The sequence below is a fragment of the Bombina bombina genome, chromosome 8 (genome assembly GCF_027579735.1).
Source record: "Bombina bombina isolate aBomBom1 chromosome 8, aBomBom1.pri, whole genome shotgun sequence".
Lineage (NCBI taxonomy): Eukaryota > Metazoa > Chordata > Amphibia > Anura > Bombinatoridae > Bombina > Bombina bombina.
The window spans coordinates 5,646,618-5,673,577 of record NC_069506.1 but is presented as its reverse complement, the minus strand read 5'-3'; the positions used below and the strand labels follow the sequence as shown (position 1 = coordinate 5,673,577).

Here is a 26,960-nt window from a genome sequence, read left to right as displayed (position 1 = left end):
TGATTAGTAATACTCATGTAACAGCAGTACTGTCAGTGACAGACATTACTAAATCACACAATAAAGATGGTTAGTAATACTCATGTAACAGTAGTACTGTCAGTGACAGACATTACTAAATCACACAATAAAGATGGTTAGTAATACTCATGTAACAGCAGTACTGTCAGTGACAGACATTACTAAATCATACAATAAAGATGGTTAGTAATACTCATGTAACAGCAGTACTGTCAGTGACAGACATTACTAAATCATACAATAAAGATGGTTATTAATACTCATGTAACAGCAGTACTGTCAGTGACAGACATTACTAAATCGCACAGTACAGATGGTTAGTAATACTCATGTAACAGCAGTACTGTCAGTGACAGACATTACTAAATCATACAATAAAGATGGTTAATAATACTCATGTAACAGCAGTACTGTCAGTGACAGACATTACTAAACCACACAGTACAGATGGTTAGTAATACTGATGTAACAGCAGTACTGTCAGTAACAGACATTACTAAATCACAGAATAAAGATGGTTAGTAATACTCATGTAACAGCAGTACTGTCAGTAACAGACATTACTAAATCACACAGTACAGATGGTTAGTAATACTCATGTAACAGCAGTACTGTCAGTAACAGACATTACTAAATCACACAGTACAGATGGTTAGTAATACTCATGTAACAGCAGTACTGTCAGTAACAGACATTACTAAATCACACAGTACAGATGGTTAGTAATACTCATGTAACAGCAGTACTGTCAGTAACAGACATTACTAAATCATACAATAAAGATGGTTAGTAATACTCATGTAACAGCAGTACTGTCAGTGACAGACATAACTAAATCATACAGTACAGATGGTTAGTAATACTCATGTAACAGCAGTACTGTCAGTGAGAGACATAACTAAATCATACAGTACAGATGGTTAGTAACACTCATGTAACAGCAGTACTGTCAGTAACAGACATTACTAAATCACACAGTACAGATGGTTAGTAATACTCATGTAACAGCAGTACTGTCAGTAACAGACATTACTAAATCACACAGTACAGATGGTTAGTAATACTCATGTAACAGCAGTACTGTCAGTAACAGACATTACTAAATCACACAGTACAGATGGTTAGTAATACTCATGTAACAGCAGTACTGTCAGTAACAGACATTACTAAATCACACAGTACAGATGGTTAGTAATACTCATGTAACAGCTGTACTGTCAGTAACAGACATTACTAAATCATACAATAAAGATGGTTAGTAATACTCATGTAACAGCAGTACTGTCAGTAACAGACATTACTAAATCATACAATAAATATGGTTAGTAATACTCATGTAACAGCAGTACTGTCAGTAACAGACATTACTAAATCACACAATAAAGATGGTTAGTAATACTCATGTAACAGCAGTACTGTCAGTAACAGACATTACTAAATCACAGAATAAAGATGATTAGTAATACTCATGTAACAGCAGTACTGTCAGTGACAGACATTACTAAATCACACAATAAAGATGGTTAGTAATACTCATGTAACAGCAGTACTGTCAGTGACAGACATTACTAAATCGCACAGTACAGATGGTTAGTAATACTCATGTAACAGCAGTACTGTCAGTAACAGACATTACTAAATCATACAGTACAGATGGTTAGTAATACTCATGTAACAGCAGTACTGTTAGTGACAGACATTACTAAATCATACAATAAAGATGGTTAGTAATAATCATGTAACAGCAGTACTGTCAGTAACAGACATTACTAAATCACACAGTACAAATGGTTAGTAATACTCATGTAACAGCAGTACTGTCAGCAACAGACATTACTAAATCACACAGTACAAATGGTTAGTAATACTCATGTAACAGCAGTACTGTCAGCAACAGACATTACTAAATCACACAGTACAGATGGTTAGTAATACTCATGTAACAGCAGTACTGTCAGTAACAGACATTACTAAATCACAGAATAAAGATGATTAGTAATACTCATGTAACAGCAGTACTGTCAGTGACAGACATTACTAAATCACACAATAAAGATGGTTAGTAATACTCATGTAACAGCAGTACTGTCAGTGACAGACATTACTAAATCACAGAATAAAGATGGTTAGTAATACTCAGGTAACAGTAGTACTGTCAGTAACATACATTACTAAATCACAGAATAAAGATGATTAGTAATACTCACGTAACAGCAGTACTGTCAGTAACAGACATTACTAAATCACAGAATAAAGATGGTTAGTAATACTCATGTAACAGCAGTACTGTCAGTGACAGACATTACTAAATCATACAATAAAGATGGTTAGTAATACTCATGTAACAGCAGTACTGTCAGTGACAGACATTACTAAATCATACAATAAAGATGGTTAGTAATACTCATGTAACAGCAGTACTGTCAGTGACAGACATTACTAAATCATACAATAAAGATGGTTAGTAATACTCATGTAACAGCAGTACTGTCAGTGACAGACATTACTAAATCACAGAATAAAGATGGTTAGTAATACTCATGTAACAGTAGTACTGTCAGTAACATACATTACTAAATCACAGAATAAAGATGATTAGTAATACTCATGTAACAGCAGTACTGTCAGTGACAGACATTACTAAATCATACAATAAAGATGGTTAGTAATACTCATGTAACAGCAGTACTGTCAGTGACAGACATTACTAAATCACAGAATAAAGATGGTTAGTAATACTCATGTAACAGCAGTACTGTCAGTAACAGACATTACTAAATCATACAGTACAGATGGTTAGTAATACTCATGTAACAGCAGTACTGTCAGTGACAGACATTACTAAATCACACAATAAAGATGGTTAGTAATACTCATGTAACAGCAGTACTGTCAGTGACAGACATTACTAAATCACACAATAAAGATGGTTAGTAATACTCATGTAACAGCAGTACTGTCAGTGACAGACATTACTAAATCATACAATAAAGATGGTTAGTAATACTCATGTAACAGCAGTACTGTCAGTGACAGACATTACTAAATCGCACAGTACAGATGGTTAGTAATACTCATGTAACAGCAGTACTGTCAGTAACAGACATTAATAAATCATACAATAAAGATGGTTAGTAACACTCATGTAACAGCAGTACTGTCAGTGACAGACATTACTAAATCATACAATAAAGATGGTTAGTAATACTCATGTAACAGCAGTACTGTCAGTGACAGACATTACTAAATCACAGAATAAAGATGGTTAGTAATACTCATGTAACAGCAGTACTGTCAGTGACAGACATTACTAAATCACAGAATAAAGATGATTAGTAATACTCATGTAACAGCAGTACTGTCAGTGACAGACATTACTAAATCACAGAATAAAGATGATTAGTAATACTCATGTAACAGCAGTACTGTCAGTGACAGACATTACTAAATCACAGAATAAAGATGATTAGTAATACTCATGTAACAGCAGTACTGTCAGTAACAGACATTACTAAATCACAGAATAAAGATGATTAGTAATACTCATGTAACAGCAGTACTGTCAGTAACAGACATTACTAAATCATACAGTACAGATGGTTAGTAATACTCATGTAACATCAGTACTGTCAGTAACAGACATTACTAAATCATACAATAAAGATGGTTAGTAATACTCATGTAACAGCAGTACTGTCAGTGACAGACATTACTAAATCATACAATAAAGATGGTTAGTAATACTCATGTAACAGCAGTACTGTCAGTAACAGACATTACTAAATCACACAGTACAGATGGTTAGTAATACTGATGTAACAGCAGTACTGTCAGTGACAGACATTACTAAATCACACAGTACAGATGGTTAGTAATACTCATGTAACAGCAGTACTGTCAGTAACAGACATTACTAAATCGCACAGTACAGATGGTTAGTAATACTCATGTAACAGCAGTACTGTCAGTAACAGACATTACTAAATCACACAGTACAGATGGTTAGTAATACTCATGTAACAGCAGTACTGTCAGTAACAGACATTACTAAATTGCACAGTACAGATGGTTAGTAATACTCATGTAACAGCAGTACTGTCAGTGACAGATATTACTAAATCACACAGTACAGATGGCTAGTAATACTCATGTAACAGCAGTACTGTCAGTAACAGACATTACGAAATCGCACAGTACAGATGGTTAGTAATACTCATGTAACAGCAGTACTGTCAGTAACAGACATTACTAAATCACACAGTACAGATGGTTAGTAATTCTCATGTAACAGCAGTACTGTCAGTGAGAGACATTACTAAATCACACAGTACAGCTGGTTAGTAATACTTATGTAACAGCAGTACTGTCAGTAACAGACATTACTAAATCACACAGTACAAATGGTTAGTAATACTCATGTAACAGCAGTACTGTCAGTAACAGACATTACTAAATCATACAGTACAGATGGTTAGTAATACTCATGTAACAGCAGTACTGTCAGTAACAGACATTACTAAATCACACAGTACAGATGGTTAGTAATACTTATGTAACAGCAGTACTGTCAGTAACAGACATTACTAAATCATACAGTACAAATGGTTAGTAATACTCATGTAACAGCAGTACTGTCAGCAACAGACATTACTAAATCACACAGTGCAGATGGTTAGTAATACTCATGTAACAGCAGTACTGTCAGTGACAAACATTACTAAATCATACAATAAAGATGGTTAGTAATACTCATGTAACAGCAGTACTGTCAGTGACAGACATTACTAAATCACACAGTACAGATGGTTAGTAATACTCATGTAACAGCAGTACTGTCAGTAACAGACATTACTAAATCGCACAGTACAGATGGTTAGTAATACTCATGTAATAGCAGTACTGTCAGTGACAGACATTACTAAATCACACAGTACAGATGGTTAGTAATACTCATGTAACAGCAGTACTGTCAGTGACAGACATTACTAAATCACACAGTACAGATGGTTAGTAATACTCATGTAACAGCAGTACTGTCAGTGACAGACATTACTAAATCACACAGTACAGATGGTTAGTAATACTCATGTAACAGCAGTACTGTCAGTAACAGACATTACTAAATCGCACAGTACAGATGGTTAGTAATACTCATGTAACAGCAGTACTGTCAGTGACAGACATTACTAAATCATACAATAAAGATGGTTAGTAATACTCATGTAACAGCAGTACTGTCAGTGACAGACATTACTAAATCACACAGTACAGATGGTTAGTAATACTCATGTAACAGCAGTACTGTCAGTAACAGACATTACTAAATCGCACAGTACAGATGGTTAGTAATACTCATGTAATAGCAGTACTGTCAGTGACAGACATTACTAAATCACACAGTACAGATGGTTAGTAATACTCATGTAACAGCAGTACTGTCAGTAACAGACATTACTAAATCATACAGTACAGATGGTTAGTAATACTCATGTAACAGCAGTACTGTCAGTGACAGACATTACTAAATCACACAGTACAGATGGTTAGTAATACTCATGTAACAGTAGTACTGTCAGTAACAGACATTACTAAATCGCACAGTACAGATGGTTAGTAATACTCATGTAATAGCAGTACTGTTACATTTATATGTATAGAGATATGTTTAACAATGGAGATAAAGAAAAGATTTTACATTACAAGCTTATGCACATTAAACAATGAGGCCAATTTAACAAATGTCTTGCAGACCTGATCTGACAGTACGGATCAGGTCTGCAAGACATCGCTGAATGCGGAGAGCAATACGCTCTCCCTATTCAGGATTGCACCAGCAGCTCACAAGAGCTGCTGGTGCAACGCCGCCCCCTGCAGACTCGCGGCCAATCAACCAATCGGGTTGAATTCCGGCGATTCCTGTCCGCCTGCTCAGAGCAGGCGTACAGGGTTATGAAGCAGTGGTCTTTGTGACCGCTCCATAACTTGTATTTCTGGCGAGTCTGAAGACGGGCCGCCAAGCTTCGTTCGGAGCTTGATAGATAGGCCCCAATAGCTCAGAGGGATTTTCAATGTGATATTCGCATATAGATCTTGAGATATCTAGACATGTATATATATTCATATACATATCTCACTATAAATAGATATATCTGTACAAAAATCATCACATGTATAGAGAAACATTTATTTAGAAATAAATAGAATTTATTCCGTTACGAAAACATTTTCGCAATATGTAATATTTGCATTTTCATGTACACTTTTCAAGGAGAATAGGTCATGGACTTTGAGCAACAGATTAGGGTTTTAGCGTTTTTTTCTATTTGTCTTCTCCATTGATTTCTATGAGAGAATACGCATACGCGCATGCAAATTGGCTTTTTTGGATTACGCGGGTTAACGCACACCCAAAATAAGTTATTTTGCAACTTGTAATACCTGCGCAACCCCAAATGTGAAAAAGCCACAACGTGCGCAATGTTTTCACAACTGCAAAAAAATAGATTTGTTGCGCAACTTGTAATCTTGTCCACATAGAGGTGAATCCTACAGATAAAAGTGACCCACTAGGAAATCTCTGTACAGTCATTCGTCAGCAGGAACAGGACCTCCTTAATTATACAGTAAGGGCTAGGTTACAAGTAGAGCACTAACAGTTAAGCTCTTTGCGTTCATCAGAAGTAGCAAGCGTACTACAATATGAATGTAACTTTGTTTGCTTGAGCGCAATTTAATTTAATGCACGTCGGGATAGCACAACTTCAGAGCTCTGGAAAACTGTTAAGCTCGAATAAAAAGTGACACAAAAAAAACAAATAAATTTCACAGTACAGTTACACTCATAAAAAAAACTTATAAGGGTTTACAGATATGAGGTCTCATGTGTTAGAGAAGAAAAAAGGCTACACAGAGATAAATACATATACATGTTGTATGTGTATCTCTCTCTCTCTCTCTCTCTATATATATATATATATATATATATATATATAGTTATGTGTGTACATATGTATTTATTTGTGTTTTACTGTACACATTTCACATTCCAATGTTCCTCACTTATAGGTTAATATCCTTTTTACTTAAATACATATTTGTATATATGTATGTATTTACATATATATGTATAGCTATTCCTATAGAAATGTATTGTTCATGAAAAGTATCAGATATATATATAAATATAGATTTAATAATAAAAAGTACGTTATTTTCTATGTGAAGAACCGAGGAATGTAAAATACGCGTTTTGCGCATCACGTTTTTCGCTTTAGATCTATTTGGGGCTTTATAGCAATTTATTAACGCTTTTATGAACTAGATATCACATTTCCTATGTTATGCACTGAATTGCAGGTTTGTGTGTATGGGAGATCTCAGATAAAATGTCTCTTACCAGAAGGTGGGTTTGGTACCATCCACCCATCTGTACAAGCTCTGACAGTCACTTGCATTCTGGGAATCATCTTCCTTCCTCCTGAGACCCAGCCAGAAGTCTCCATCAGCAGCCGTGAGACTCTGGATAAGGACCTCAATCAGTTTCTGTTCTTTTTCAGACTCTATGGTCATGAGGTGACCCCCATCTCGCTGACAGGAATCCTGAGCCTCCACAAAGCTCACCCTACGTGAGACGTCGTGAAAATAAACAATTTTGTAACAGGGCTTCTGTGTCCCGTGTTTGCAGACAATCTGTCCTGTGGGAGAAAAGTACTGTACATTTGTCATCTTGCTGGGCAGATAGTGCAGAGGTAAGTTAAAGGGACAGTCTAGTCAAAAATAAACTTTCATGATTCAGATAGGGCATGCAATTGTAAACAACTTTCAAATTGACTTGTATCATCAAATTTGCTTTGCTCCCTTGGTGGTATATTGAAAAAGCTAAACCTAGGTAGCCTCAAACTGATTTCTAAACCGTTAAAAACCGCCTCCTAGCTTAGAGTATTTTGAAAGTTTTTCACAGTTAGACAGTACTAGTTCATGTATGTCATATAGATAACATTATACTCACTCTGGTGGAGTTATTTAGGAGTCTGCACTGGTTGGCTAAACGGCATGTCTGTCAAAAACACTGAGATAAGGGGCAGTTTGCAGAGGCTTAGATACAAGGTAATCACAGAGGTAAAAAGTATATTAATATAACTGAGATAAGGGGCAGTCTGCAGAGGCTTAGATACAGGGTAATCACAGAGGTAAAAAGTATATTAATATAACTGAGATAAGGGGCAGTCTGCAGAGGCTTAGATACAGGGTAATCACAGAGGTAAGAATTGTATTAATATAACTGAGATAAGGGGCAGTCTGCAGAGGCTTAGATACAGGGTAATCACAGAGGTAAAAAGTATATTAATATAACTGAGATAAGGGGCAGTCTGCAGAGGCTTAGATACAAGGTAATCACAAAGATAAAAAGTATATTAATATAACAGTGTTGGTTATGCAAAACTGGGGATTAGGTAATAAAGGGATTATCTATCTTTTTAAACAATAAAAATTCTGGTGTAAACTGTCCCTTTAAACAGGTGAAGACCTATACAGGTATTTTATACTTACAAACAATATACTATGACCAATTCATACTGTACAACTGACCCACCACCCAGATGAATGGAATACACAGATAAACTCCTGGAGACGCAAGCAGGAAACAACCGACCAATCGAGAGCAGCTTGTGCACAAACCGCCATTCACCAACTGTCTCCTTATCAGCTGTTGCAAAGTCTGTGATTGGCTGATGGCTGTCACATGATACAGTTATATACACACTGAGGCACCGGCTAATACTGAGCATGTGCAAGAGATCACAGTGTATATGTGTCTGTGATTGGCTGATGGCTGTCACATGATACAGTTATATACACACTGAGGCACTGGCTAATACTGAGCATGTGCAAGAGATCACAGTGTATATGTGTCTGTGATTGGCTGATGGCTGTCACATGATACAGTTATATACACACTGAGGCACCGGCTAATACTGAGCTTGTGCAAGAGATCACAGTGTATATGTATATGAGTCTGTGATTGGCTGATGGCTGTCACATGATACAGTTATATACACACTGAGGCACCAGCTCCTACTGAGCATGTGCAAGAGATCACAGTGTATATGTATATGAGTCTGTGATTGGCTGATGACTGTCACATGATACAGTTATATACACACTGAGGCACCGGCTAATACTGAGCTTGTGCAAGAGATCACAGTGTATATGTATATGAGTCTGTGATTGGCTGATGACTGTCACATGATACAGTTATATACACACTGAGGCACCAGCTGCTACTGAGCATGTGCAAGAGATCACAGTGTATATGTATATGAGTCTGTGAGTGGCTGATGGCTGTCACATGATACAGTTATATACACACTGAGGCACCAGCTCCTACTGAGCATGTGCAAGAGATCACAGTGTATATGAGTCTGTGATTGGCTGATGGCTGTCACATGATACAGTTATATACACACTGAGGCACCAGCTAATACTGAGCATGTGCAAGAGATTACAGTGTATATGTATATGAGTCTGTGATTGGCTGATGGCTGTCACATGATACAGGTATATACACACTGAGGCACCAGCTAATACTGAGCATGTGCAAGAGATCATAGTGTATATGTATACGAGTCTGTGATTGGCTAATGGCTGTCACATGATACAGTTATATACACACTGGAGGCACCGGCTAATACTGAGCATGTGCAAGAGATCACAGTGTATATGTGTCTGTGATTGGCTGATGGCTGTCACATGATACAGTTATATACACACTGAGGCACCAGCTCCTACTGAGCATGTGCAAGAGATCACAGTGTATATGTATACGAGTCTGTGATTGGCTGATGGCTGTCACATGATAGTTATATACACACTGAGGCACCAGCTGCTACTGAGCATGTGCAAGAGATTACAGTGTATATGTATATGAGTCTGTGATTGGCTGATGGCTGTCACATGATACAGTTATATACACACTGAGGCACCAGCTGCTACTGAGCATGTGCAAGAGATCACAGTGTATATGTGTCTGTGATTGGCTGATGGCTGTCACATGATACAGTTATATACACACTGAGGCACCAGCTGCTACTGAGCATGTGCAAGAGATTACAGTGTATATGTATAGGAGTCTGTGATTGGCTGATGGCTATCACATGATACAGTTATATACACACTGAGGCACCAGCTAATACTGAGCATGTGCAAGAGATCACAGTGTATATGTATATGAGTCTGTGATTGGCTGATGACTATCACATGATACAGTTATATACACACTGAGGCAGCAGCTCCTACTGAGCATGTGCAAGAGATCACAGTGTATATGTATATGAGTCTGTGATTGGCTGATGGCTGTCACATGATAGTTATATACACACTGAGGTACCAGCTAATACTGAGCATGTGCAAGAGATCAGAGTGTATATGTATATGAGTCTGTGATTGGCTGATGGCTGTCACATGATACAGTTATATGCACACTGAGGCACCAGCTAATACTGAGCATGTGCAAGAGATTACAGTGTATATGCATATGAGTCTGTGATTGGCTGATGGCTGTCACATGATAGTTATATACTCACTGAGGTACCAGCTAATACTGAGCATGTGCAAGAGATCACAGTGTATATGTATATGAGTCTGTGATTGGCTGATGGCTGTCACATGATAGTTATATACTCACTGAGGTACCAGCTAATACTGAGCATGTGCAAGAGATCACAGTGTATATGTATATGAGTCTGTGATTGGCTGATGGCTGTCACATGATAGTTATATACTCACTGAGGTACCAGCTAATACTGAGCATGTGCAAGAGATCACAGTGTATATGTATATGAGTCTGTGATTGGCTGATGGCTGTCACATGATAGTTATATACTCACTGAGGTACCAGCTAATACTGAGCATGTGCAAGAGATCACAGTGTAGAGCAAATCACAAAGAAGAGGCTGCCTCCTAGTGCAGTATTGCGATGAAAAGTGACAGACTACAGAACTTTGTATTGAAATGATACTCACAAGGATTGCAGCACCAAATGTGCTAGATGAAGCAAGCTGGGGACTCACAGTGGCCCAGCAACACTGATCTAATACGGGATATCCAGATTACAGGAACTCCAGGTGGTGGGAGAAGCAAACCAGGCTCAGGCTTCCAAAAAAGTGCAACAATTATTTATTAAAAGTCAAATAAAAACATTGGGTATTATAGAAACATAGATATTGACGTCAGATAAGAGCCATAGGCCCAGCAAGTCTGCCCGACCTTACCTAACAGTATAAACTTATCTAGTTCGTAGGATAGCCCTATGCTTGTCCCATGCATTTTTAAAGTCCCCCACAGTGTTTGTTGCTACTACCTCTTGAGGAAGTTTATTCCATAAATTAATCACTCTTTCTGTAAAGAAGTGCTTCCTCAAATTACTCCTGAATCTACTACCCTTTAGCTTGAGCTCATGACCCCTTGTTCTTGAATTTTCCATTTTATGTAAAATACCCACAGCCTCAGTTTTACTAAACCCTTTAATGTACTTGAAAGTTGCTATCATATCACCTCTTTCCTTCTCTCCTCTAAGCTATACATATTTAGGTCATTGAGCCTATCCTGGTAAGTTTTACTTTTTAGACCATGTGCCATTTTGGTAGCCCTCCTTTGCACAGATACAAGTTTGTTAATATCCTTCTGAAGATATGGCCTCCAGAACTGCACACAATACTCAAGATGAGGCCTAACTAATGATCTATAAAGTGGCATAAGAACCTTACTATTTCTGCTGCAAATACCTCTACCAATACATCCAAGCATTCTGCTAGCCTTACTCGCTGCATTACTACATTGTTTACTAAGTTTTAAATCATCTGAAATAATAATTCCCAAGTCCTGTTCCTCGTCTGTAACAGTCAGTAAAGTGTCATTGAGTCTGTAATTAACATTTGGATTTTTCTTCCCTAAATGCATTATTTTACACTTTGCTGTGTTAAACTTTAGATCCCAGTCGTTTGTCCAATCCTCCAATTGTTGTATATCACTTCTCATTTTGTCTACCCCCCCCCGGAACATCCACTCTGTTGCAAATTTTTGTATCATCTGCAAAGAGACATACTTTCCCCTGTAGCCCTTTGCTGATATCGCAGATAAATATGTTAAACAAAACAGGTCCCAGAACTGACCCCTGAGGAACACCACTAGTAACAGCCCCCTCTGCTGAATGAACTCCATTTACTAAGACACTTTGTTTTCTGTCCTTAAGCCAGCATTCCACCCAGTTCACAATTTTTGAATCTAGACCAAGGAGATATACTTTGTGAATAAGTTTATTGTGTGGGACGGTGTCAAATGCTTTGCTGAAATCTAGATATGCTACATCAACTGCTCCTCCCTTGTCTAATACTTTTGTTACATAATCAAAGAAGTCAATTAGATTAGTCTGACATGATCTCCCTGAAGTAAAACCATGCTGATTTTGGTCCTCTAAATTGTTTGTCTTTATGTAAGTCATAATTCTTTCTTTTAAGAGGCTTTCCATTAATTTCCCTACTACTGAAGTTAAACTAACTGGCCTGTAGTTGCCAGATTCTTCTCTACTGCCCTTTTTATGAAGAGGTATTACATTTGCTATTCTCCAATCATCTGGGACAGCTCCTGTTAATAGTGACTGATTAAACAGATCAGTTAATGGGACAGTTAGCACTGATCGAAGTTCTTTTAAAACCCTTGGATGAATATTATCAGGACCCACTGCCTTTGTAACATTTATTTTTGATAATGCTAACAAAACCTCATCCTCTGTAAAAAGATTACTGTTAAGCTTGTTTCTATTTTGCGTAGCATCCCTTAATGTAGACATTGTATCTTCACAATCTTTAGTGAAAACAGAACAGAAGTAATCATTGAGACAGTTTGCAATCTGCTTATCTCCTTCTATTATTCTACCATCAACTGATTTCAATTTTACTATTCCTACCTTATTTTTTCTTCTTTCACTGATATATCTAAAGAATGTTTTGTCCCCATGTTTTACTGACTGTGCTATCTTCTCTTCTGCATGAGCTTTAACCTTCCTAATTAAATGCTTAGTCTTTTTTTGTTGGAGTCTCCATATTTTCATATCATCATCTGCTTGTGTGTGTCTGTAATTTTTATAAGCTATCTTTTTTTGTCTTTACAGCATGTGCTACTTCTTTGGAAAACCAAATTGGTTTCCGCTTTCTTTTACTTTTACAGACATGTCTAATACAGTGTGTGGTTGCATCTAAAATGGCACCTTTCACAAATTCCCACTGTTCTTGAACCCCTGTAATAAGAGTTTTCCCCTTTAAATAGTTTTTTAGGTATTCTCCCATTAATGAAAAATCTGCCGTCCTAAAGTCTAAAACTTTTGTTTTAGTCTGGGTGGACAGTTCCTGAACATGAATACTAAACCAAACAGATTGATGATCACTGGATTATGTTCACATAATATATAAAAAAAAAAAAAATGGTGATAACAAATTAACAACGCGTTTCTCAGCTTATCTAGATGTTTCCTCAGGCATCTCTGACGGTGAACATAATACCCAATGTTTTTATTTGACTTTTAATAAATAATTGTTGCACTTTTCTGGAAGCCTGGGCCTGGTTTGCTTCTCCCACCACCTGGAGTTCCTGTAATCTGGATATCCCATATTAGATCAGTGTTGCTGGGCCACTGTGAGTCCCCAGCTTGCTTCATCTAGCACATTTGGTGCTGCAATCCTTGTGAGTATCATTTCAATACAAAGATCTGTAGTCTGTCACTTTTCATCGCAATACTGCACTAGGAGGTGGCCTCTTAGTGATTTGTTTCACAGATTTCTGGATTGTGTTTGTTATCTATGAGAGGAGCTGCCCACATTCCACATACCTGCACTCCAATTACAGAGGAAAAATCCATTTGGATTTCCTGCAATATCTGGACCCTTTGATATTTTAAGACTCAGATAAGACATTCATTTATGGTTGTATATTATTTTCTGTATACATATTATTGTCATATATGTTATAAATTCAATTTCAGTCTGAATATTCCTTCGGTCAGAATTCATATCCCACATCTCTGTACCATATTATGTTCTAGCGCCCCCTAGAGCTGGATTATAGGTATCACAGCAGTTTTTGTAGATCACAGGGTATATGTATATTATTCTGTGATTGGCTGATGGCTGTCACATTATAAAGTTATATACACACTGAGGCACCAGCTAATACTGAGCATGTGCAAGAGATCACAGTGTATATGTATATGAGTCTGTGATTGGCTGATGGCTATCACATGATACAGTTATATACACACTGAGGCACCATCTAATACTGAGCATGTGCAAGAGATCACAGTGTATATGTATATGAGTCTGTGATTGGCTGATGGCTGTCACATGATACAGTTATATACACACTGAGGCACCAGCTAATACTGAGCATGTGCAAGAGATAGTGTATATGTATATGAGTCTGTGATTGACTGATGGCTGTCACATGATACAGTTATATACACACTGAGGCACCAGCTGCTACTGACCATGTGCAAGAGATCACAGTGTATATGTATATGAGTCTGTGATTGGCTGATATCTGTCACATGATACAGTTATATACACACTGAGGCACCAGCTAATACTGAGCATGTGCAAGAGATCACAGTGTATATGAGTCTGTGATTGGCTGATATCTGTCACATGATACAGTTATATATATACTGAGGTACCAGCTGCTACTGAGCATGTGCAAGAGATCACAGTGTATATGTATATGAGTCTGTGATTGGCTGATGGCTGTCACATGATACAGTTATATACACACTGAGGCAACAGACCCTACTGAGCATGTGCAAGAGATCACAGTGTAAATGTACATGAGTGTGTGATTGGCTGATGGCTGTCACATGATACAGGGGGCCATAAATTTGAAGTAAAAGTTGAAATTTGTCAGAAAAAAATCTGCTCATTTAAAATTCAGAATAAGTGTTAATGAATTGTGTTTTTATTATGTGTGTGCTGACTTTTATTCTACCGTATTTAATTCCCCTTTAAGGGTGTGACATTGTAGTTTATTTCAGTAATGCAGCTTTTATTTTATAAACTTAAAGGCACAAGATTCAGATAGATCATACCATTTTAAACAACTTTCCAGTTGACTTCTTTCATCTAATTTGCTTCATGTTCTTTTTATCTTTTGTTGAAAAGCATATCTAGGTAGGCTCAGGAGCTGGGAGCTAGCTGCCGATTGGCGGGTGCATATTTATGACTAATGTCATTGGTTTACCGGTGTGTTCAGCTAGTTTCCAGTAGTGCATTGCTACTTCAACAAAGGATAACAAGGGAATGAAGCAAATTGATAATAGAAGTAAATTACAAATGTTCGCTGAACAATAAAACGTATTATACACGTGCCAGTACAATATACAGGCAATACTGATAGCATAGAACCTTCAGATGAGATTGTCAGATGGTTCCCTGTTATATTATCACTAGCGAAACTCAACTGAAATTCTGCTCAATAATAAAGCATTAGATTTTGTCATTAGATTTACTCACCTGCCCTTTGATCCACTATCACAAAGCAGCAAGGAAAAACAAAGGAACAATCAGAAGATGCAATTCTATCTAATAATGGTACAAATGAATACCACGGTCATTAGCAAAATAAAGATAAATCTGCTCTATGTACAACTGCTTAACCAGCTGATCTAATAAACCTCATACGCTCTGAGTATTGTAAGATTTCACATGGGTGCCGCCTGCGGAAGTGACCTCGCTGCTGCGTGTACAACTACGACATTTCTAATGAAGAGTCCCACTGGGTGACAATGTGACAGGAAGGGCTCTATAAAATGACAATAGCCTATGTACAGTGATATATATATATACTACAATCTACCTCCCATTTCAGTGATAAAACGAGGATATTTCATATGATTAACCCCTTCCTCTGCCACCTCACTGCCCCAAGGACCTGTATTATGATATTTATCTTGTGAAAACAGTTTATTGCCTTTGCAGAAGCCACATGGCTACTGTTGTTACTTCACACGAAGCATTAAACACCTCTTATTTATACTTAGCAATATGTATTTGTTTTCTGATGAGGCTGAACGTGCTTCATATCTGCACATTAATACCATATTTTGGTGTACTGCATGTGTAGCTTTCTCACAATACAGTACTGAGCCCATTCCTGACAGACACACAATAGGCATGTGATTAACCCCTTCTGTGAGCTGCCTTTAGACCAGTTATACAATCTCTCTTCTTGTAGAGCGTAGTGACACCAGAACGTGATAGCATCAGCTCTGGCATTAGGTGTCATCAGGTTGTATTAAGCTGGAATCACAGATGTGCAATTTATTGCCTTTACTGAATTGGTGTAATATGTAAAATGCAGCTTTTTGCATTTAGAAATGGTAAAAGCAGATTATTGCTCTGTAATGTGCAGTGATAATATTTAGTATAAAATCCCTGTGATTTAGTACAAACATAATGAGTAGAATAAAGCAGAATAAGTTCTGCTACAGAAATCACCAGTGAGGCTCATGTGTAAACTACAATAGACTTTATTAAAGGGATCTGGAAGTGACAGAGATAATTTAGTGCATTAGAAGGGTAAAGGTCATCTAGAAGATATGTAAATAGGTGTCCCTGGCACGACTGGCACTGAGAGCTGGCAATACACAAAGTGTCAGGTCAGTTCAGCAAACTGTGCAAACTGTATGTGGGATCATGAGCTCTCACAATACTCCTGTTAAATGTGGCATTAACTCATTGGTTACAGACGTCTGTGGGAGATAAAGGGTTAATACTCCTGCCCCTAGAAGATGGGAACCAATTACCTATAGAGTTTAGTGTATAACATAAAGCAAACACACAGCTAAACAGGACAAGGTAGCACACAGCTAAACAGGACAAGGTAGCACACAGCTAAACAGGACAAGGTAGCACACAGCTAAACAGGACAAGGTAGCACACAGCTAAACAGGACAAGGTAGCACACAGCTAAACAGGACAAGGTAACAGACAGCTAAACAGGACAAGTTAACACACAGCTAAACAGGACAAGTTAACACACGGCTAAACAGGACAAGGTAACACACGGCTAAACAGGACAAGGTAACACACGGCTAAACAGGACAAGGTAGCACACAGCTAAACAGGACAAGTTAACACACGGCTAAACAGGACAAGGTAACACACGGCTAAACAGGACAAGTTAACACACGGCTAAACAGGACAAGGTAACACACGGCTAAACAGGACAAGGTAGCACACAGCTAAACAGGACAAGGTAGCACACAGCTAAACAGGACAAGGTAACAGACAGCTAAACAGGACAAGGTAACAGACAGCTAAACAGGACAAGTTAACACACAGCTAAACAGGACAAGGTAACACACGGCTAAACAGGACAAGGTAGCACACAGCTAAACAGGACAAGGTAGCACACAGCTAAACAGGACAAGGTAGCACACAGCTAAACAGGACAAGGTAGCACACAGCTAAACAGGACAAGGTAGCACACAGCTAAACAGGACAAGGTAGCACACAGCTAAACAGGACAAGGTAACAGACAGCTAAACAGGACAAGGTAACAGACAGCTAAACAGGACAAGTTAACACACAGCTAAACAGGACAAGGTAACACACGGCTAAACAGGACAAGGTAACAGACAGCTAAACAGGACAAGGTAACACACGGCTAAACAGGACAAGGTAACACACGGCTAAACAGGACAAGGTAACACACGGCTAAACAGGACAAGGTAACACACGGCTAAACAGGACAAGGTAACACAGCTAAACAGGACAAGGTAACATAGCTAAACAGGACAAGGTAACATAGCTAAACAGGACAAGGTAGCACACAGCTAAACAGGAGAAGGTAACATAGCTAAACAGGACAAGGTAACACACGGCTAAACAGGACAAGGTAACACACGGCTAAACAGGACAAGGTAACACACGGCTAAACAGGACAAGGTAACACACAGCTAAACAGGACAAGGTAACACACAGCTAAACAGGACAAGGTAACACAGCTAAACAGGACAAGGTAACACAGCTAAACAGGACAAGGTAACATAGCTAAACAGGACAAGGTAGCACACAGCTAAACAGGACAAGGTAACACACGGCTAACAGGACAAGGTAACACACAGCTAAACAGGACAAGGTAACACAGCTAAACAGGACAAGGTAACATAGCTAAACAGGACAAGGTAACATAGCTAAACAGGACAAGGTAACATAGCTAAACAGGACAAGGTAACATAGCTAAATACACAGCTCTCAAGCTAACATTTGCCTTTGTAAAGTCCTTTCATGCACCACACTTAGATAATCCTCTAGAGCAGATAGTTTTAGATCATTGGACCCTAAGAATTCGTATGTCAAAAACACATCCGCTGACCTTAGGGAATTCGCTAAAAATAGGGTCTGTCCCTGCAACATGTCTCCCATTAAAGTTTAATGGGAAGAGTGAAGTAAGCAGGGAGCAACAGGCGCACTTAATACATTTTGCAGCCAGTACCAATCAGATTACTCTGTTTTCAGTGTAAATTATCTCACAAGTGCCTCCATTTTTGTATGTAGTGTTTTCCTATCAGGGTGATAAGTGTTTCTCTATCAGGGTGATAAGTGTTTTTTTGTACGGTGCCCTATACTACTACCCTGTGTAGAGTGCCCTATACTACTACCCTGTGTGTACAGTGCCCTATACTACTACCCTGTGTGTACAGTGCCCTATACTACTACCCTGTGTATGGTGCCCTATACTACTACCCTGTGTATGGTGCCCTATACTACTACCCTGTGTATGGTGCCCTATACTACTACCCTGTGTATGGTGCCCTATACTACTACCCTGTGTGTACTGCCCTATACTACTACCCTGTGTGTACTGCCCTATACAATGAGAGGAGAGAGTAAGCGCTAGAAGCTTAAAAGGCACAGGACTGGATGATTGCTAAATACTATAAAATTGTTTAATACATATAATATATATAACAATACTGCAACAATGTAAAAAAGATTATGTGCATGGATCCATGACTGTAGCTTAAAAACATACAAACATATAATATTTTTATATTTTATTTTTAATAATTGTTTTCACACTTCCATTTATTATCACATTTTTGTTTTGTCTACCATCATGGATACCTAACACATGGACACTCATCTGGATAATTGTATAACCATTGCACCCTTTTTTCCTCTCTTTTTGTCTCCCATTTTTTCAACTTTTTTATGTGATCACATTTATTACAATCATTTTTTAATTTTTACAATTGATACAATTGGCCAATTACTGTTCCACTCGGTCACCTGATAATTGACATTGGTTTTTGGATTTACCTTTTACACCTAGCACTTCTTCACGACACCATTGGAGGATTCATCACAATTTGACTTTGTATCAGAAACTCTTGAATGTACCACATTTTTCATTTTATATTCATTTTTTGCACTATCCAAACATTTTTTGGACCTCACATATCTTTTTGATCACGTTCTTTTAAACCACATCACAGGTTTTATCTTTGTTGTGAACATTTTTAGATTTTTATTGTGATTCTACTGGATTTTATCCATCATTCGCATTTATCACCATTATCAACCACAAGTTGGTTTAACGTCTGGTTTACTTTTAGAACACAGCATTATTTTATACATTTCTATATATCTATATAATGTTTGTATGTTTTTAAGCTACAGTCATGGATCCATGCACATAATCTTTTTTACATTGTTGCAGTATTGTTATATATATTATATGTATTAAACAATTTTATAGTATTTAGCAATCATCCAGTCCTGTGCCTTTTAAGCTTCTAGCGCTTACTCTCTCCTCTCATTGTATTCCATCCTCTGTTAGCCCGCTAGGAGACTAACCTGTGAGTAAGCTTAAGGCCAAATATCTATTAGCGCTTAGTCCACTCCTACTTACACTTATTATAGTGCCCTATACTACTACCCTGTGTGTACAGTGCCCTATACTACTACCTTGTGTGTACAGTGCCCTATACTACTACCCTGTGTGTACAGTGCCCTATACTACTACCCTGTGTGTACAGTGCCCTATACTACTACCCTGTGTGTACAGTGCCCTATACTACTACCCTGTGTGTACAGTGCCCTATACTGCTACCCTGTGTGTAGTGCCCTATACTGCTACCCTGTGTGTAGTGCCCTATACTGCTACCCTGTGTGTAGTGCTCAATACTGCTACCCTGTGTACTGGCCTATACTACTACTACCCTGTGTACTGGCCTATGCTACTACCCTGTGTGTACTGCCCTATACTACTACCCTGTGTGTACTGCCCTATACTACTACCCTGTGTATACTGCCCTATACTACTACTACCCTGTGTATACTGCCCTATACTACTACTACTACTACCCTGTGTGTACTGCCCTATACTACTACCCTGTGTGTACAGTGCCCTATACTACTACCCTGTGTGTACAGTGCCCTATACTACTACCCTGTGTGTACAGTGCCCTATACTACTACCCTGTGTGTACAGTGCCCTATACTACTACCCTGTGTGTACAGTGCCCTATACTAATACTACCCTGTGTGTACAGGGCCCTATACTAATACTACCCTGTGTGTACAGGGCCCTATACTAATACTACCCTGTGTGTACAGGGCCCTATACTAATACTACCCTGTGTGTACAGGGCCCTATACTACTACCTTGTGTGTACTGCCCTATACTACTACCTTGTGTGTACTGCCCTATACTACTACCCTGTGTACAGTGCCCTATACTCCTACTTGGGACGCGATCACATATACGGCGCAGGTTTCGACGCAAACGTGGGAACCTGCGCCACCCGTAATTTCACCTCGCACATCGGGTATTACATATACGGCACCGGCAGTTCATAAAGTGCCGTAAGTCAGATAAACTAGCGATGTCCAGAAATGAGCGTAACTGCAAATGTCTGGAGTCGCTAGTGACTTACGGCACTTTAGAAACTGCCGGCACCTAAGAAAAGTAAAGAAAATAACAAATCTCCCGTAAAAGTCTAACCTGCCTCCCAAAAATAAGCCAGACACGTAAAACCCCTATATCCGCAATCCCCTCTTATTATTAATATTAAATGTATTAACCCCTAGATCGACAACCCCCCACAACCCAATATGCCTTTTTAAACTATTAACCCCTATATCCGCCATCAAACCCACACCGCAAGTAATAACTAAATTATTAACCCCTAAACCGCCATAGCCCACATAGCCTATTAAATTTATTAACCCCTAATCTGTCGCCGCCACTATAATAAAGTTATTAAACCCTAAACCTAAGTCTAACCCTAACCCTAACACCCCCCTAACTTAAATATTATTTAAATAAATCTAAATAAAATTACTATTATTAACTAAATTATTCCTATTTAAAACTAAATACTTACCTGTAAAATAAACCCTAACGGCTAGATTTAGAGTTCTGCGTTAGCCGTCAAAAGCAGCGTTAAGGGGTCCTAACACTGCTTTTGGCCGCCCGCTGGTATTTAGAGTCAGCCAAGAAAGGGTCTACCGCTCACTTCCTTACCGCGACTCCAGGCTACCGCTGATCCCCTTACGTCAATTGCGTATCCTATCTTTTCTATGGGATTTGCCTAACGCTGGTATTACGAGTCTTGGAAGAACTGAGCGGTAGACCCTCTACCGACAAGACTCCTACCGCCAAAAAAAGTCAGTAATTAAGAGCTGTATGGGCTAACGCTGGAATATAAAGCTCTTAACTACTGTGCTATAAAGTACACTAACACCCATAAACTACCTATAAACCCCTAACCCGAGGCCCCCCACATCGCAAACACAATAATATTTTTTTTTAACCCCTAATCTGCCGACCGGACACCGCCACCACCTACATTATACCTATGAACCCCTAATCTGCTGCCCCTAACATCGCCGACACCTATATTATATTTATTAACCCCTAATCTCCCGCCCGCAATGTCGCTACTACTATAATAAATGTATTAACCCCTAAACCCAAGTTTAACCCTAACACCCCCCTAACATAAATATAATTTAAATTAAACAAAATAATATTCCTATAATTAAATAAAATTAATCCTATTTAAAACTAAATACTTACCTAGAAAATAAACCCTAATATAGCTACAATATAAATAATAATTACATTGTAGCTATTTTAGGATTTATATTTATTTTACAGGCAACTTTGTATTTATTTTAACTAGGTACAATAGCTATTAAATAGTTATTAACTATTTAATAACTACCTAGTTAAAATAATTACAAAATTACCTGTAAAATAAATCCTAACCTAAGTTACAATTACACCTAACACTACACTATCAATAAATTAATTAAATAAAATTACCTACAATTATCTAAACTCAAATACAATTAGATAAACTAAACTATAGTACAAAAGAAAAAAAAACACTAAATTACAAAAAATAAAAAATATTACAAGAATTTTAATATAATTACACCTAATCTAAGCCCCATAATAAAATAAAAAAGCCCCCCAAAATAATAAAATTCCCTACCCTATTCTAAATTACCAAGTAACCAGCTCTTTTACCAGCCCTTAAAAGAGCTTTTTGCGGGGCATTGCCCCAAAGTAATCAGCTCTTTTACCTGTAAAAGAAAATACAATACCCCCCCAACATTACAACCCACCACCCACATACCCCTATTCTAACCCATTCACCCCCCCCTTAAAAAAAAAAACAATCACTAACCCCCTGAAGATCTCCCTACCTTGAGTCGTCTTCACTCAGCCGAGCCGAAGTCTTCATCCAATCCGGCAGATGTGGTCCTCCATCCGGCGAAGTATTGATCCAAGCGGCAAAGAAGAGGTCCTCCATCCGGGTGCAGTCTTGATCCAAGCGGCAAAGAAGAGGTCCTCCATCCGGGCGATGTCTTCTTCCAAGCGGCATCTTCTATCTTCTGTCTTCTGGATCCATCTTCATCCCGCCGACGCGTAACATCCTCCTTCCCCGACGGACTAACGACGAATGAAGGTTCCTTTAAATGACGTCATCCAAGATGGCGTCCCTCGAATTCGAATTTGCTGATAGGATTCTATCAGCCAATCGGAATTAAGGTAGGAAAAATCTGATTGGCTGATTCAATCAGCCAGATTGAGCTCACATTCTATTGGCTGATCGGAACATCCAATAGAATGAGAGCTCAATCTGATTGGCTGATTGGATCAGCCAATAGGATTTTTCCTACCTTAATTCCGATTGGCTGTGAGCTCAATCCTATTGGCTGATTGGATCAGCCAATAGGATTGAACTTCAATCCTATTGGCTGATTGGATCAGCCAATAGGATTGAACTTCAATCCTATTGCCTGATTGCATCAGCCAATAGGATTTTTCCTACCTTAATTCCGATTGGCTGATAGAATTCTATCAGCCAATCGGAATTGAAGGGACGCCATCTTGGATGACGTCACTTAAAGGAACCTTCATTCAGTCATCGGATCAAGAAGGAAGAGGATGCTCAGTGTCGGATGTCTTCAAGATGGACCCGCTCCGGATGGAAGAAGATAGAAGATGCAGTCTGGATGAAGACTTCTGCCGCTTGGAGGACCTGTTCTGGCCGGATCCGATGAAGACTTCTGCCCCTCTGGATGTCCACTTCTGCCCGGCTGGGTGAAGACGGCTCAAGGTAGGGTGATCTTCAAGGGGGTAGTGTTAGGTTTTATTAAGGGGGGATTGGGTGGGTTTTAGAATAGGGTTGGGTGTGTGGGTTGTAATGTTGGGGGGGTATGGTCTTTTATTTTACAGGTAAAAGAGATGATTACTTTGGGGCAATGCCCCACAAAAGGCCCTTTTAAGGGCCATTTGTAATTTAGTATAGGGTAGGGAATTTTATTATTTTGGAGGGCATTTTTTATTTTATTAGGGGGATTAGAGTAGGTGTAATTAGCTTAAAAAAATTGTAATTAATATTTTATTTTCTGTAAGTTAGTGTTTGTTGTTTTTTGTACTTTAGGTTTATTTAATTTAATTGTAGTTAGTTTATGTAATTAATTTAATTATAGTGTAGTGTTAGGTTTAATTGTAATTTAGGTTAGGATTTATTTTATAGGTAAATTTGTACTTATTTTAACTAGGTAGTTATTAAATAGTTAATAACTATTTAATAACTATTGTACCTAGTTAAAATAAATACAAAGTTGCCTGTAAAATAAAAATAAATCCTAAAATAGCTATAATGTAATTATTAATTATATTGCAGCTATCTTAGGGTTTATTTTATAGGTAAGTATTTAGTTTTAAATAGGAATAATTTAGTTAATAATAGTAAATTCATTTAAATAATATTTAAGTTAGGGGGGTGTTAGGGTTAGGGTTAGACTTAGGTTTAGATTATAGTGGCGGCGACTTTGGCGGTGGCAGATTAGGGGTTAATACATTTAATAGGCTATGTGGGCTATGGCGGTTTAGGGGTTAATAGAGTTTATTAGTTATTGTGGTGGGGGATTGCGGTTGACAGGTAGATAGACATTGCGCATGCGTTAAGTGTTAGTTTATTTTTGCAGGCATTTTCGGGAGTTACGGTGCTCCCATACTCAGCGCAAGGCTTGCTACGGCTGCCTTTTATGGCGAGGTAAAAATGGAGTAAGATTTCTCCATTTTCGCCACATAAGGCCTTGCGCTGGATATTGGATACCGATTTACGACGCGGTCCCATGTTAGCCTATGAGAGTAAAATTGCGAGCGACGGGTGAAATATACGTGCCGCATTTATATGCGGCGCTGTATATAGGATACCAAAATCGCGTAAAAACTGGCGTCGCCGACTTTTGCGGGCGACGCTGCATATGTAATGGAGGCCCCTGTGTGTACAGTGCCCTATATTCCTACCCTGTGTGTACAGTGCCCTATACTCCTACCCTGTGTGCACAGTGCCCTATATTACTACCCTGTGTGTACAGTGCCCTATACTACTACCCTGTGTGTACAGTGCCCTATACTACTACCCTGTGTGTACAGTGCCCTATACTACTACCCTGTGTGTACAGTGCCCTATACTACTACCCTGTGTGTACAGTGCCCTATACTACTACCCTGTGTGTACAGTGCCCTATACTACTAACCTGTGTGCACAGTGCCCTATACTCCTACACTGTGTGCACAGTGCCCTATACTACTACCCTGTGTGTACAGTGCCCTGTACTCCTACCCTGTGTGTACAGTGCCCTGTACTACTACCCTGTGTGTACAGTGCCCTATACTACTACCCTGTGTGTACAGTGCCCTATACTACTACCCTGTGTGTACAGTGCCCTATACTACTACCCTGTGTGTACAGTGCCCTATACTACTACCCTGTGTGTACAGTGCCCTATACTACTACCCTGTGTGTACAGCCCGATACTACTACCCTGTGTACAGTGCGCTATACTACTACCCTGTGTGTACTGCCCTATACTACTACCCTGTGTATAGTGCCCTATACTACTACCCTGTGTGTACAGTGCCCTATACTACTACCCTGTGTACAGTGCGCTATACTATTACCCTGCATGCACATTTGTATTGGGTGATACGTTATTATTAAGCACGCTACAGATACCCTATATGAGGATTACCTTCAGGCTCCCTGCCAATAAAGATGTTACAGTATCACCTGTGATCTCAGATCTCAGATTATAAAGTTTCTGGGTCAGAAATAATTTATTAAACAGTTTAGCAGTAAACGAATGAAGGTGGAATCATTAGGAGCTTTTTTGTAGTCTTCATGAATGGGGTTTTGTGGTTTTAGATATAAAAAAATTTGCTCTGAACGTAATCATCTGTCTATCTATCTATTTATCTATCTATCTATCTATCTATATATCTGTCTGTCAGACAGATAGATAAGGCAGACATAGATAGACAGTCAGACTAGGTAGAGATAGAGAGAGAGCAATAGATAGACAGATTGATAGACATACTGATTGATTGATAGACTGATTGTCTGTCTATCAATTATTCTATCAATCTGTCTGTCTATCTCTCTCTCTACCTAGTCTGTCTGTCTGTCTGTCTATCTATATCTACCTAATCTGTCTCTCTATCTATCTGTATGTCTATCTCTTCTATCTATCTGTATGTATCTCTATCAATCTGTATGTCTATCTATCTGTATGTCTATCTTTATCTCTCTCTCTCTATCTGTATGTCTCTCTCTATCTGTATGTCTCTCTCTATCTGTATGTCTCTCTCTCTCTGTATGTCTCTCTCTCTCTGTATGTCTCTCTCTCTCTCTCTCTCTGTATGTCTCTCTCTCTCTCTATCTGTATGTCTCTCTCTCTGTATGTCTCTCTCTATCTGTATGTCTCTCTCTCTCTCTATCTGTATGTCTCTCTCTCTCTCTATCTGTATGTCTCTCTCTCTCTCTATCTGTATGTCTCTCTCTCTCTCTATCTGTATGTCTCTCTCTCTCTCTCTATCTGTATGTCTCTCTCTCTCTCTCTGTATGTCTCTCTCTCTCTGTATGTCTCTCTCTCTCTCTCTGTATGTCTCTCTCTCTGTATGTCTCTCTCTCTCTCTGTATGTCTCTCTCTCTCTCTGTATGTCTCTCTCTCTCTGTATGTATGTCTCTCTCTCTCTCTCTCTATCTGTATGTCTCTCTCTCTCTATCTGTATGTCTCTCTCTCTCTATCTGTATGTCTCTCTCTCTCTATCTGTATGTCTCTCTCTCTCTATCTGTATGTCTCTCTCTCTCTATCTGTATGTCTCTCTCTCTCTATCTGTATGTCTCTCTCTCTCTATCTGTATGTCTCTCTCTCTCTATCTGTATGTCTCTCTCTCTATCTGTATGTCTCTCTCTCTCTATCTGTATGTCTCTCTCTCTCTATCTGTATGTCTCTCTCTCTATCTGTATGTCTCTCTCTCTATCTGTATGTCTCTCTCTCTATCTGTATGTCTCTCTCTCT

At 38.6% G+C, this 26,960-nt stretch overlaps 1 protein-coding gene across 1 annotated transcript in view; it reads right to left on the bottom strand.

Annotated features, from left to right (window-relative positions):
• The window catches only part of LAYN (layilin), a 73,461-nt gene that overhangs the window by 39,334 nt on the left and 7,167 nt on the right, over positions 1 to 26,960 (bottom strand). Inside the window, exon 2 of the mRNA XM_053690035.1 lies at positions 7,418 to 7,715. Within this exon, the coding sequence (XP_053546010.1) occupies positions 7,418 to 7,715 (298 nt within the window). The remainder of the gene's footprint in view (positions 1 to 7,417; positions 7,716 to 26,960) is intronic.